The following is a 10,851-nucleotide window of genomic DNA, read 5'->3' on the forward strand; positions in this document are numbered from 1 at the left end:
TGCCAAACTGATTGCATGTGTAGCTCCATTTCAATCAGTGTGGTTATACCAGGGATTAATTTATTCTATGATTTTTTTACTAACCTTTTTAATGTATAATGTACTCTTAGTCTTACATACAGTATGTGCATGAAGAGTCAAAAGTCAAGAGAAAATAAATGCTGAACTAAGAAAGTGATTGAGTCCTGAGACTATTTATACTTATTCCTTCATATAAAGCCTGAAAAATCCAAGCCCTCTGCTTTGAAACTAGAATTGACCAATTCAAACTAACCTCAGAAGTTTCCAGGGAATGTACACCTGATGACTCTAAACTCTTCGCTTCAGAAAATCCTATCCACCAAATGTAGGCCTCTTGTTCGTCCAGTCTTCTGATCCTCACGTTGGGATTTAAGAATCTCTATCCTGCACCCTGACTCTACTTTGAAAGAAAAAAATATATACCTATTAACCCATATTGTGCTCAAAGTCACTCTGAACTTTAGCCAAAGGGGAAGGACCACCCACAGGAGAATCCTGTTCTATAACTAGCCAGCTGTATGGTAGCAGATTGTAAATCCATACAGGAGAGGGAAAATCTACTCTCAAAGGAGGAAGTTGTTTTGAAGGTTTGATGTGATGTATCAGGTTCCCCAGACTGAGTGATGAAGAGCATTAATGCACTGAAATGAATGTCTGTGTGTATAAAGCCTCCAGTATTTTATGTAAAGTATCTTATCAACATATATGTTGCTTCCCCTTCTCATTTTCTTCTTATCTTTGTTCTGCTAACAGACATGGAAGTGGGTAGTGGTTCCTATGATTTTGTACTTCTTTGAGAGGTTGGTGCGATTTTGGCGATCACAGCAGAAGGTGGTAATCACAAAGGTGTGTATCAATGTTATGTGTTTATCTTGGGCAAAATGTTCCTCAGTCTTCCCATTACTTGCTATCAGTAGTCGAGAATACAGTATTGTGAGTGTCTGCAGGAAAAGGCATGGACTTCCCCACACCAGGATGCGTTTATTAGAGAAAGTACCCTTGGGAAGTGTTCTGGATGCTGTTAACCAAAATGGGTCCCTTCAGCAGCACAGCTGCACTTCTATTTATTTAAGTGCTTTTAGAAATGTTACTCTGAATCTCTGTGTGCCTCAGTTGCCCACCTGCAAAATGGGAATAATGATACTTCCTTTCTCCAATCCTTTATCTGTCTTGTCTGCTTATGCTGTGGGTTCTCCTGGGCAAGAAATGTCTTTCGCTATGTGTCTGTACAGTGCCAAGCACAATGAGGTCCTCTCTCAGTTGGACCTCTAGATGTTACAGTAATACAAATAATTACAAAGCTAGCCAGTTCTGAAGTTAGCCAATAGACTAGATCTCCTTCTCCAAACCTCTCCTGAAAATTGCTGGCAGACTCAGCGCAGAGGTCAATGTTAAATAGTCATAGAGACTGAATTACTGTCTTGCACCTCAAGATGGTCATTTCCGGCTAGGCTTAAAAAACCATAGGGGCAAGGCAAATGCCCATGCCATAACTCCCATGTGGATATACGCAGAAGGCTTCAGTTTCCAGTGCTGTCAATCCAATGTCCTGCCAGTGTGCTAACCTCCACCCCTCACCTTCATGAACATGTGATCCATTCTGTGGTACTGACACGCTGCACCTGGAATTAATCACACACATACACAACCCTGGCAATGTACTAGATGTATCTGTCTGCCATATAACAGTTTGTGTTAAATGATAAATAATAGCCACAAGAATGGTATGAAAATGTTTCTATCAACAATTTAGACCGTTCTACAGCCTCCTGTCCGGCTGTCAGATGCTGTTCCTCAGACTATCCTGTGTTCTTTGAAAGACAGTTTGACCAGTTTAATTTGCTCTCACAGTGAAATATGATGTGTGATGGTGATGGATGTGATGATAATGGATGGGGCTAACAGTGCAGCTGTTGACAGCCTTTTGTATTTTGTGCCCTTAGGTGGTCAATCATCCCTTCAAAACATTTGAGCTCCAGATGATGAAAAAGGGCTTCAAGATGGAAGTTGGGCAGTACATTTTTGTCCAGTGTCCCACAGTGTCTCATCTGGAGTGGCACCCTTTCACACTGACTTCTGCTCCTGAAGAGGATTACTTCAGCATTCACATCCGTATTGTAGGAGACTGGACAGAGGGCTTGTCCAGTGCCTGTGGATGTGACAAAAAAGAATTTCAAGAAGCATGGAAATTGCCAAAGTATGTGCAAGCTCCATGATAATCTCTGAAAAGGGACAACGTTATATCAAGTTTGCTAGGCCTAAAATTAGACCTACCCTCTTTGCAGGCATGTGTCACACATTCCTTGACTCCCTCCATCCTGGCTGATGGCTACCCTCTAAATTTTCATTCCATGCCTGCTCATAAAAATCAGTTTTCTTAAAATGCACATTTTGCTGAACTGGGACAAGTGTTTTTGAGGAGGTGAATCTGGTGATTGCCTAGATTTTGGAGTCATTCTGTCAATGGAAAATGCACTTGAGCAACCTTAACCTTAAATTTATGGGCCAGATTCTCAGGCTCTGGTTCTGGCTATAAGTGACCAGTGCAGAATTCCACTAGTGGAGGAAAACTCCCCACTGACATAAAATCAGTAGAAACAGCTTCTGTGCCATTGGTCTTTCCCACCACCAGCAAGAGGGTTTAACTGGGGAGAGCTCCATTATACCAACCCTTAACTGGTGTAAATTAGAGCAGCCTCTAGACTGCTCTATGTCAGACTGGGGCTGGGTGTCACAGAATCAGGGAGCTGTAACTAGTTTTACAGTGCCCCACCCTACACTTTACCAAGTGGTGCTTGGATATAGGGAAGACTCGAGCCCACACTTTGTGTGTGTGGTGATAGATATATAGATGATATTTTTATATTATTTATTGTACTCTTTCTTTTAGGATACTTGTGGATGGCCCCTTTGGCACAGCTAGTGAAGATGTATTCAGTTATGAAACTGTGTTGCTTGTTGGAGCTGGAATAGGGGTCACTCCATTTGCATCTGTACTCAAGTCTGTCTGGTACAAATACTGCAATGATGCAACCAATCTAAGACTCAAAAAGGTATGTCCCCTGGGTGTTCAAAACCTTCCCAATGAATGATTGCCCTGCTTTCTCAGTATGAATCAGGAGGCCTCCCCGTTGCACCCTCCTCCTTGTGTTTCCTCCTGGTATCCCACTTCCTCACTTATCTCAGGGCTTAGGTCTCCATCCCACAGCAAACTTAGTTTAAAGCCCTCCTCACTAGGTTAGAAAGCCTGCCTGCAAAGATGCTTTTCCCTCTCTTTGATAGGTGGATCCCATCTCTTCCTAGCAATCCTTCTTCCTGGAACAACATCCCATGGTTGAAGAATCCTAAGCCCTCTCTCCGACACCACCTGCGTAACCACACATTTACTTCCACAATTCGATGTTCCCTACCTGGGCCTTTTCCTTCAACAGGGAGGACAGACGAGAACATGACTTGTGCCTCAAACTCCTTTATCCTTCTTCCCAGAGCCACATAGTCTGCAGTGACCTGCTCAAGGTCCTTCCTGGCAATATCATTGGTGTCCATGTGGGGAAGTAGAAAGGGGTAGCGATCCGAGGACTTGATCAGTCTCGGCAGACACTCCATCACATCCCGAATTCTAGCTCCGGGCAAGCAGCACGCTTCTTGAATTTCCCGGTCTGGACGGCAAATAGATGACTCCATTCCCGTGAGGAGGGAGTCCCCAACCACCACAACCCGCCTCTTGGGAGTGGTAGTCGTGGAAACCCCTTCCCTAGGACAATGCATTCCATGCCTTCCGGCCGATGGGGTCTCCCTCTGCTCCCTTCCCTCAGATGACTCTTCGAAACCATTCTCCACCATAGTACCTGTGCAGAGAGCCTGAAAATGGATTCTTACCTCTATCTGCATTCGGGGTACATGAGTTCTCTTCTTTCTTCTTCTGGAGGTCACATGCTGCCAATTTTCTTCCCCATTCTGCACTACCCTCTATGATTCTTCAGCATGCTCATGCACTGACTTCTATCCAGAAAGTCTTCATTTTCTCTGATGCAATGTACGGTTGATATTTGGGTCTCTAGTCCTTTACCCTTCTCTTCCAATATGTAGACTAGCTTGCACTTCATACAGACAAAGTCACTTCTATCTTCTGGGAGAAAGACAAACATGGCATATCCTCTGCAGATCACAACAGCTGATCACTCACCATCCATATTGTCTTCCTTCTAAGAGCCTCTTCAGATGTTGTATTTCTTGCTCCCAGAAGCCTGAAGGGAAAAAAATTCTGTGGGAACTCCCCCCCAGCCGAACTTCCTCTGTTTGCTTCTCCTCTGTTCGCAGCTCAAGAGATGACAGAAGAAGCAGTGACAAGCCTATGGGCCAAATTCAGCACAGGGAAGGTGGGCTACACCCAGTAGCTTTCCACTGAACTGAGGAAGGATAAAGCCACTTCACCACCTCTATTAAACTGTTGCCAGCTTCGGGTTGCAATAGCGTTGGCATGTGCTGCACTCCTCTCTCAGGGCAGGGTGAGATTTTAGGTCAATGGAACTAAGTAATCACTGGTCCACCAGCCATGCCTTTGGTCTTGAAATTGCCCTATGTGTTGGGGCAGAGGGAGCCCCCACAGTTCCTCTGTGCACCTGAGGTCACATCCCCTCTGCCCCCTCCCCTTGGGTAGAGGAACTGGACCAGTTCTGCTGCCTACTGGTCCCTCATTGGCTGCACAGTTGGAGACAGGTTTTCTTCCAAGTCATTTTTGAATGGCTTAACAAATTGCTACTCTGAGGGAGCAGGGATGGAGAGGCAGCATGATACTGTAAATAGGTCACTGGTGCAGGGAAAAGGGGGAACTGTTTCCCTTCTCACATAATCATTAACTCTGCCCCACAGCTCTTCCAGCCTCCAAACAGTTATGATGCCAGATGAACTTCCCATCAACTCTAGTCACAAGGGGAATTCCTAAACCACCAGTAAACCGTGCTCTAAAAATCCCCATTTGAATCAGCAAACATGATGGATGTGGAAATGCGTAAGTGCATACAGAAGATAAGAGTTTAATTCTGTCTCTTTCAGATCTATTTTTACTGGCTCTGCAGAGACACTCATGCCTTTGAATGGTTTGCTGACCTCTTGCAGTCTCTGGAGAATCAAATGCAGGAGAGGGACAATGCAGGATTTCTCAGTTACAACATCTACCTAACAGGCTGGGATGAATCTCAGGTAACCACTCAGGGGAAATGTCAGTCCCTTAAGTGTCATGGATTTTTTTTATTATTTTAACATCATTTGGGGGTGGTTGGTTTGTTCCTGTGAAGGTAAAAACATTCAAAAAGGAGCTGTACCATTCTCCTGGCCCTTGTATGGCTGTCAGGGATTTTATTTTTAGAAGGATATTGTCAGAAAGAAAAGTTGCACAAACCTATGGCCAACTGAGAAGTTTCCATATGCTAAAAATAGAATTTCTATTGGTTATAGTTAAAGCTGTGAGTCTCTCATTGAAGTCACAGATTCTGTGACTTTCCGGGACCTCCATGACTTCTGCAGCAGCTGATGCGACTGACTGCAGGGACATGGGCTGTGCCCCCTTCCCCCCCCCAGCACCAGTGGCGGTGCCGGGCTGCGTGCCACCACCCCGCCCCCGGAACACCAGTGGTAGTCCCGGGCCACCCTCTGCCCCAGAGCACCCGCGGAGTCCCCTGCCCCAGAGTACACAATGTGCCCCTGGAGCCCTCCCTCCAGAGCACCCATGGTGCCCCTGGATCTCCCCCATCCAGGGCATCCAAGATTTAGACAGAGGTATATAGTACAAGTCATGGACACGTCACGAGGCATGAATTTTTGTTTACTGCCTGTGACCTGTCCATGACTTTAACTAAAAATACTCATGACTAAAGTCTTAGCCTTGGTAATAGTGCTTAAAACCCAACACTGCCTTGTCATAGGGCCTGCCTGCCCTCTGCCCCCCCCCCCCTTGACCTAGTGTAGTGCTGCAGGCTCTCCCTGTCTCCTTCTCTCAGGGTTGCTTAAGAACTCCACCCAGTCTAAAAGAATGTGAGATAAAATTCCCCTCCTCAGGTTCTAATTTATTCAATACAAATACACTTGAAATAAAGTCTCTCTCCTTGGGCTCGGGGATTGTTTAGCCCTCCTCCTTGGGATCTGTGGTCTCCCTTAAGAGAGCTTGTCTCTCTGCAACTGAGCAGTAACTCCAGCTAATGCACAGTAACGGGACTCAGTCAGTGGCAACACGTTTCCTTCAGAAGTTTCCTGGCTCTTTTGCATCTCCCTATGGGATAGGACAATATAGACTGGTTTTGAGAGACCAAGGTCCCAAACCTTCCATTGGATACTTGAGAAATGGGTGAGTCAGTCAGGAAAGAGGCTTATTTTAATTCTTTTGATTATATTTCACTCTACTTATATTCCACCCACACAAAATTCTGTGAGTGGAGGGGGCGGGAAATTGTCACGCTTTTAGACGTGGGGAAGAGAAGAAGTAAGGTTGTATACCTCTTGGTTCCGAATAAGTCACTTCTCTAATTCTTTCCCCGAATATAACTAGTAATTCTGTTAGGGCCTAATCCATATCCTACTGAAGTAAACATAAGTCTTTCTATTGACTTCTGTGAACTTTGAATCATGCACTTAACTCTGTTGATGTAGATGGAAATGACATAGGGAGAAGAGAAAAGATTTCACAGGGACACACGTTCCCTTCAGACATACCAGTGCAACCTGAATGGGACCCCACCAGTATAAAGGGGGGGAAAATCTTGTCCTTACAGTACGATCAAAGAACCTAAATCAGGCAGTTCACTACAACAGAAAGCTAATTACTTGCTTTAAGGATTAATATTTTCAAGCCCTGAGATCAAACATAAATTCTACATCCAAGAGGAGCTCTTCTGGCCTGCAGATAATTCCACTGCATGCTAATAGGGCTAACTTTCTAAACTTGTGCTAAAGTATCCATCTCTAAATTTCTCCTTACACTGTTCCTTAAAGTCTTTGTCTCCTTTCCCATAGGCCACTCATTTTACAGTACACCATGATGAAGAGAAAGATGTGATTACGGGTCTGAAACAGAAAACCTTGTATGGCAGACCCAACTGGGAAAATGAGTTCAAAACCATTGCAAGTCAGCACCCAAGGTAAATCAGAGTTCAGATCTATAGTTTCTGTGGACTACCTCAAACTAGCTGCCATAAAAAAATTGTCTTACTCCTTATGTTGGTAATATTTGAGAGGCAAAGTGATCCAAGAGACTGAATATGGACTTCAGAGCCAGGAACTCCCAAATTCTAATCTCAGCTCTGCCACTGAAATGTTGGATAGCCTTGGCCAAACCACTTTAGACCTACATTTTGAAAAATGTCCATTAATTTTGGGTGTTAAACTTCATGCATGGATGGCCTGGTTTTAGAAACATCTGTAACTCCAATTGAAGTCAATGATTAATGCTTCTGAAAACCAGGCCTTAAGATGGATGGGCTGCATTTGGGAACCCAAAACTGGAAGCAGCAAAATTAGAGGCTGTTTATGAGAATCTGAGCCTTAACCTCTCTGTCTCAATTTCCCTAGACCAAATTCTGACTCCATTGAAATCAGTGGAAATTTTGCCATTGACTTCTGGACGACCAGGATTTAGCCCGTCATCTGTTTTAAAAGCAGTTATAAATCTTGCCTGTCTACCTCACGGGTTTTAGGAGGATAAATTAGTTCCTGTTTCAAGAGCACTGTGAAGATTTAAAGAGATGTTAAATGTATTAATATTAAGTAGCTCATATTGTAATACAAGGTTCTATTTTAGTGCCTTTAATGGCTGTCAGCTGCAGATCAAATGATCCATTTGCTCACCCACCCTACTCATGTTGTTGTGGATTGAATACCTGCTTGGTTACTTACCACACTGTGATGTTCTTTCTTAACAGTTCCAGAGTAGGCGTCTTCCTCTGTGGTCCGGAAGCCCTGGCTGAAACACTCAATAAGCAGTGTATCAACAACTCAGATGCTGATCCACGAGGAGTACACTTCATTTTTAACAAGGAAAACTTTTAACTCACTAAAAGAAAAGGAGGACTTGTGGCACCTTAGAGACTAACAAATGTATTTGAGCATAAGCTTTCATGAGCTACAGCTCACTTCATCAGAGGCATCATATTCATCATGTAGCTCACGAAAGTTTATGCTCAAATACATTTGTTAGTCTCTAAGGTGCCACAAGTCCTCCTGTTCTTTTTGCGAATACAGGCTAACGCGGCTGCTACTCTGAAACCTTTTAATTCACTGGCTCTGACAGGATACAGGAATAGCTAAATCCAAAAACTAAGAACTTGTTTCTTTTTCTGTTGGAATTTGGAGATTATGGATCGGATTCTGATCTCAGTTACACCAATGTTAAGCCCTTTGCGTCAGTGGAATTGCCCTGGATTTACACTGGTGTAACTATGGATATGTCTACACTGCACCGTTGTCGCCAAAACTTTTGTCTTTCTTGGGTCCTTTAAAAAGCCCACCCCCAAAGAAAGACAAAAGTTTTGCTGACGCAAGTGGCTGTGTGAGCATGGCTTTGTTGGCAGGAGCGCTCTCCTGCCTACAAAGCTTATGCCGCTTGTGGGGCTGGAATTATTTTGTCGGCAAAAGTGCCGACAAAATACGGCAAAAGAGCGTTCACACACGCTGACTTTTAGCGACAAGGCTGTGTCAACACAGCCTTGTCGCTAAAAGCTGCACAGTGTAGACAAGCCCTAAGAATCTGTTTGACCTTGGGTCTGTTTGCATGGGCCTCCACATTCTGAGCAATTTAGCAGAAATCTGTTCTTTGTGGGGTTTGTCTCAATTACTGTCTTTAGCTTCCTGTCATTTGTAATGACTTCCTCAGGGTATCGATAGAGGTTGCATCCTGGGGAGCCAGTTTACACTGATGATAGCTTAATCCTATGAAACAAAAAAGAGTTTTAGCATAATGCTTGCTACTTAACATGCAGTTTATTTTGGCTGCAGGAATTTTCTGGAAGAAAGTCAAATTTGGGGAGGGATGAATGGGACTTAGGCTATGTCTACACTACAAATTACTTTGGTATAACTTACATCGCTCATGGTGGATTATTCACACCCCTAAACCAGTGGTTTCCAAACTTTTTTTCTGGGGACCCAGTTGAAGAAAATTGTTGATGCCCACAACCCAACAGAGCTGGGAATGAAGGGTTTGGGGTGTGGGAGGGGCTCAGGGCTAGGGCAGAGGGTTGCAGTGTTGGGGGGAGGGCTGTGGATTGGGGCTGGGAATGATGGGTTCAGGATGTGGGAGGGGACTCAGGGCTGGGGCAGGGGGTTGGGATGCGGGAGGGGGTCAGGGCTCTGGCCTGAGGGTGCAGGCTCTAGGGTGGGGCTGGGGATGGGGATGAGGGGTTTGGGGTGCAGGAACAGGTTCCAGGTTTGGGGGGGGCTCAGGGCCGGGGCAGGGAATTGGAGGGCAGGGTTGGGGTGTGAACTTACCTCCGGCGGCTCAGCAGCGCAGCTAGGGTGCAGAGACAGACTTCCTGGCATCATGGACTGCGCTGCGCCCCAGAAGCGGCCAGCAGCAGGTCTGGTTCCTAGGCGGAAGCACACAAGCGGTTTTGCACGACTCTCGCCTGCGGTCACTGCCCCCGCCCCCGCCGTTCCCATTGGCCAGTTCCCAGCCAATGGGAGTGCGGAGTCAGTGCTTGGGGTTAGGGCAGCACATGGAGCCCCATGGTCTTCCTGCCTAGAAGCCAGACCGCTGCTGGCCACTTCTGGGGCACAGTGCAGTGTCAGAAAAGGTAGGCACTAGCTTGCCTTAGCTGGGCAGCACTGATGACGGGACTTTTAACGTCCCGGTCGGCGGTGCTGACCAGAGCAAGGCAACCCAGCACCTTACATGTCACAACCCAGTAATGGGTCGCGACCCACAGTTTGAAAAACATTGCCTAAGCGACATAAGTTACACTGACGTAAGTGCAAGTGTGGACAGCGCTATGTCAGTGGGAGAGCTTCTCCCTCCTGCCAACAAAGCTACTGCCTCTCCTGGAGGTCGGAGTTACTAAGCCAACGGGAAAACTCTCTCCCATCAGCTTAGAGCATCTTCACTAGAAGCACTACAGCGGCATAGCTGCATCAGAGCTGTAGTGTAGACATAGCCTTACCCAAAAGAGAGATTCTCGGAAAAACAACTCTCTGTTGCTCAAGTAGGCAAAAGGAATGTACAGATGATTATGCTGTCGCTACATATTTCTTGTGTTTTAAAGGAACTGAATTAAATTGTAAGCTCTTTGAAGCAGAGACCTTGTCTACCTGTTTATTCATACAGCTCCCAGCATAATGGGATCCTTATTTTTAATGGGTTCTATTGGCACTACTGAAATATTACTAAAAACAAGTAGGAATAAAACACATCTAGGGCAGAAATTAGGTGGTTTAGTCTGCTCCCTTCATTCCTCAGATTTGTTGATATCCAGTTTATTCCAAGGAATTCCTTGGTAAAGTGCTACATTTTTCTGGGTGTTTCTCTGGTATATTTCAACTCAGGTCACTGTGATCAGGTCACAATTTGCCTGAAGCTGATAGCTTTCAAACTTCAGACAAAACACCCCTCCCCAACTCACAGATCTTTGAAAGCTTGATGCTTTTATATTCATGGCACAGAAATATAAACAAAAATAGAGTTCATGTTTTCAGTCTCCTCTTTCAAGGATAGCTCTGAAATGACGAAAGTGCTCACCAAATGATTAAATGGGTCCATTCTTAGGAATTTTTAAATACATATAATGCTTTTTTGATCCTACTGCTGAGCTATTTCTCTTTGACAACAGAGAGACAGGTATTGGAAAG

General features: G+C 45.0%; 1 protein-coding gene across 1 annotated transcript in view; it reads left to right on the forward strand.

The window, feature by feature from the left end:
* Positions 1–10,302, forward strand: part of LOC102945080 (cytochrome b-245 heavy chain) — a 33,305-nt gene extending 23,003 nt beyond the window's left edge. Inside the window, exons 8-14 of the mRNA XM_043538033.1 lie at positions 775–867; positions 1,965–2,218; positions 2,912–3,074; positions 5,077–5,223; positions 7,030–7,154; positions 7,935–8,062; positions 8,287–10,302. Of these exons, the coding sequence (XP_043393968.1) occupies positions 775–867; positions 1,965–2,218; positions 2,912–3,074; positions 5,077–5,223; positions 7,030–7,154; positions 7,935–8,061 (909 nt within the window). The 3' untranslated portion in view covers position 8,062; positions 8,287–10,302. The remainder of the gene's footprint in view (positions 1–774; positions 868–1,964; positions 2,219–2,911; positions 3,075–5,076; positions 5,224–7,029; positions 7,155–7,934; positions 8,063–8,286) is intronic.
* Positions 10,303–10,851: the final 549 nt, after the last annotated feature.

The sequence above is a fragment of the Chelonia mydas genome, chromosome 1, assembly GCF_015237465.2.
Source record: "Chelonia mydas isolate rCheMyd1 chromosome 1, rCheMyd1.pri.v2, whole genome shotgun sequence".
NCBI lineage: Eukaryota > Metazoa > Chordata > Testudines > Cheloniidae > Chelonia > Chelonia mydas.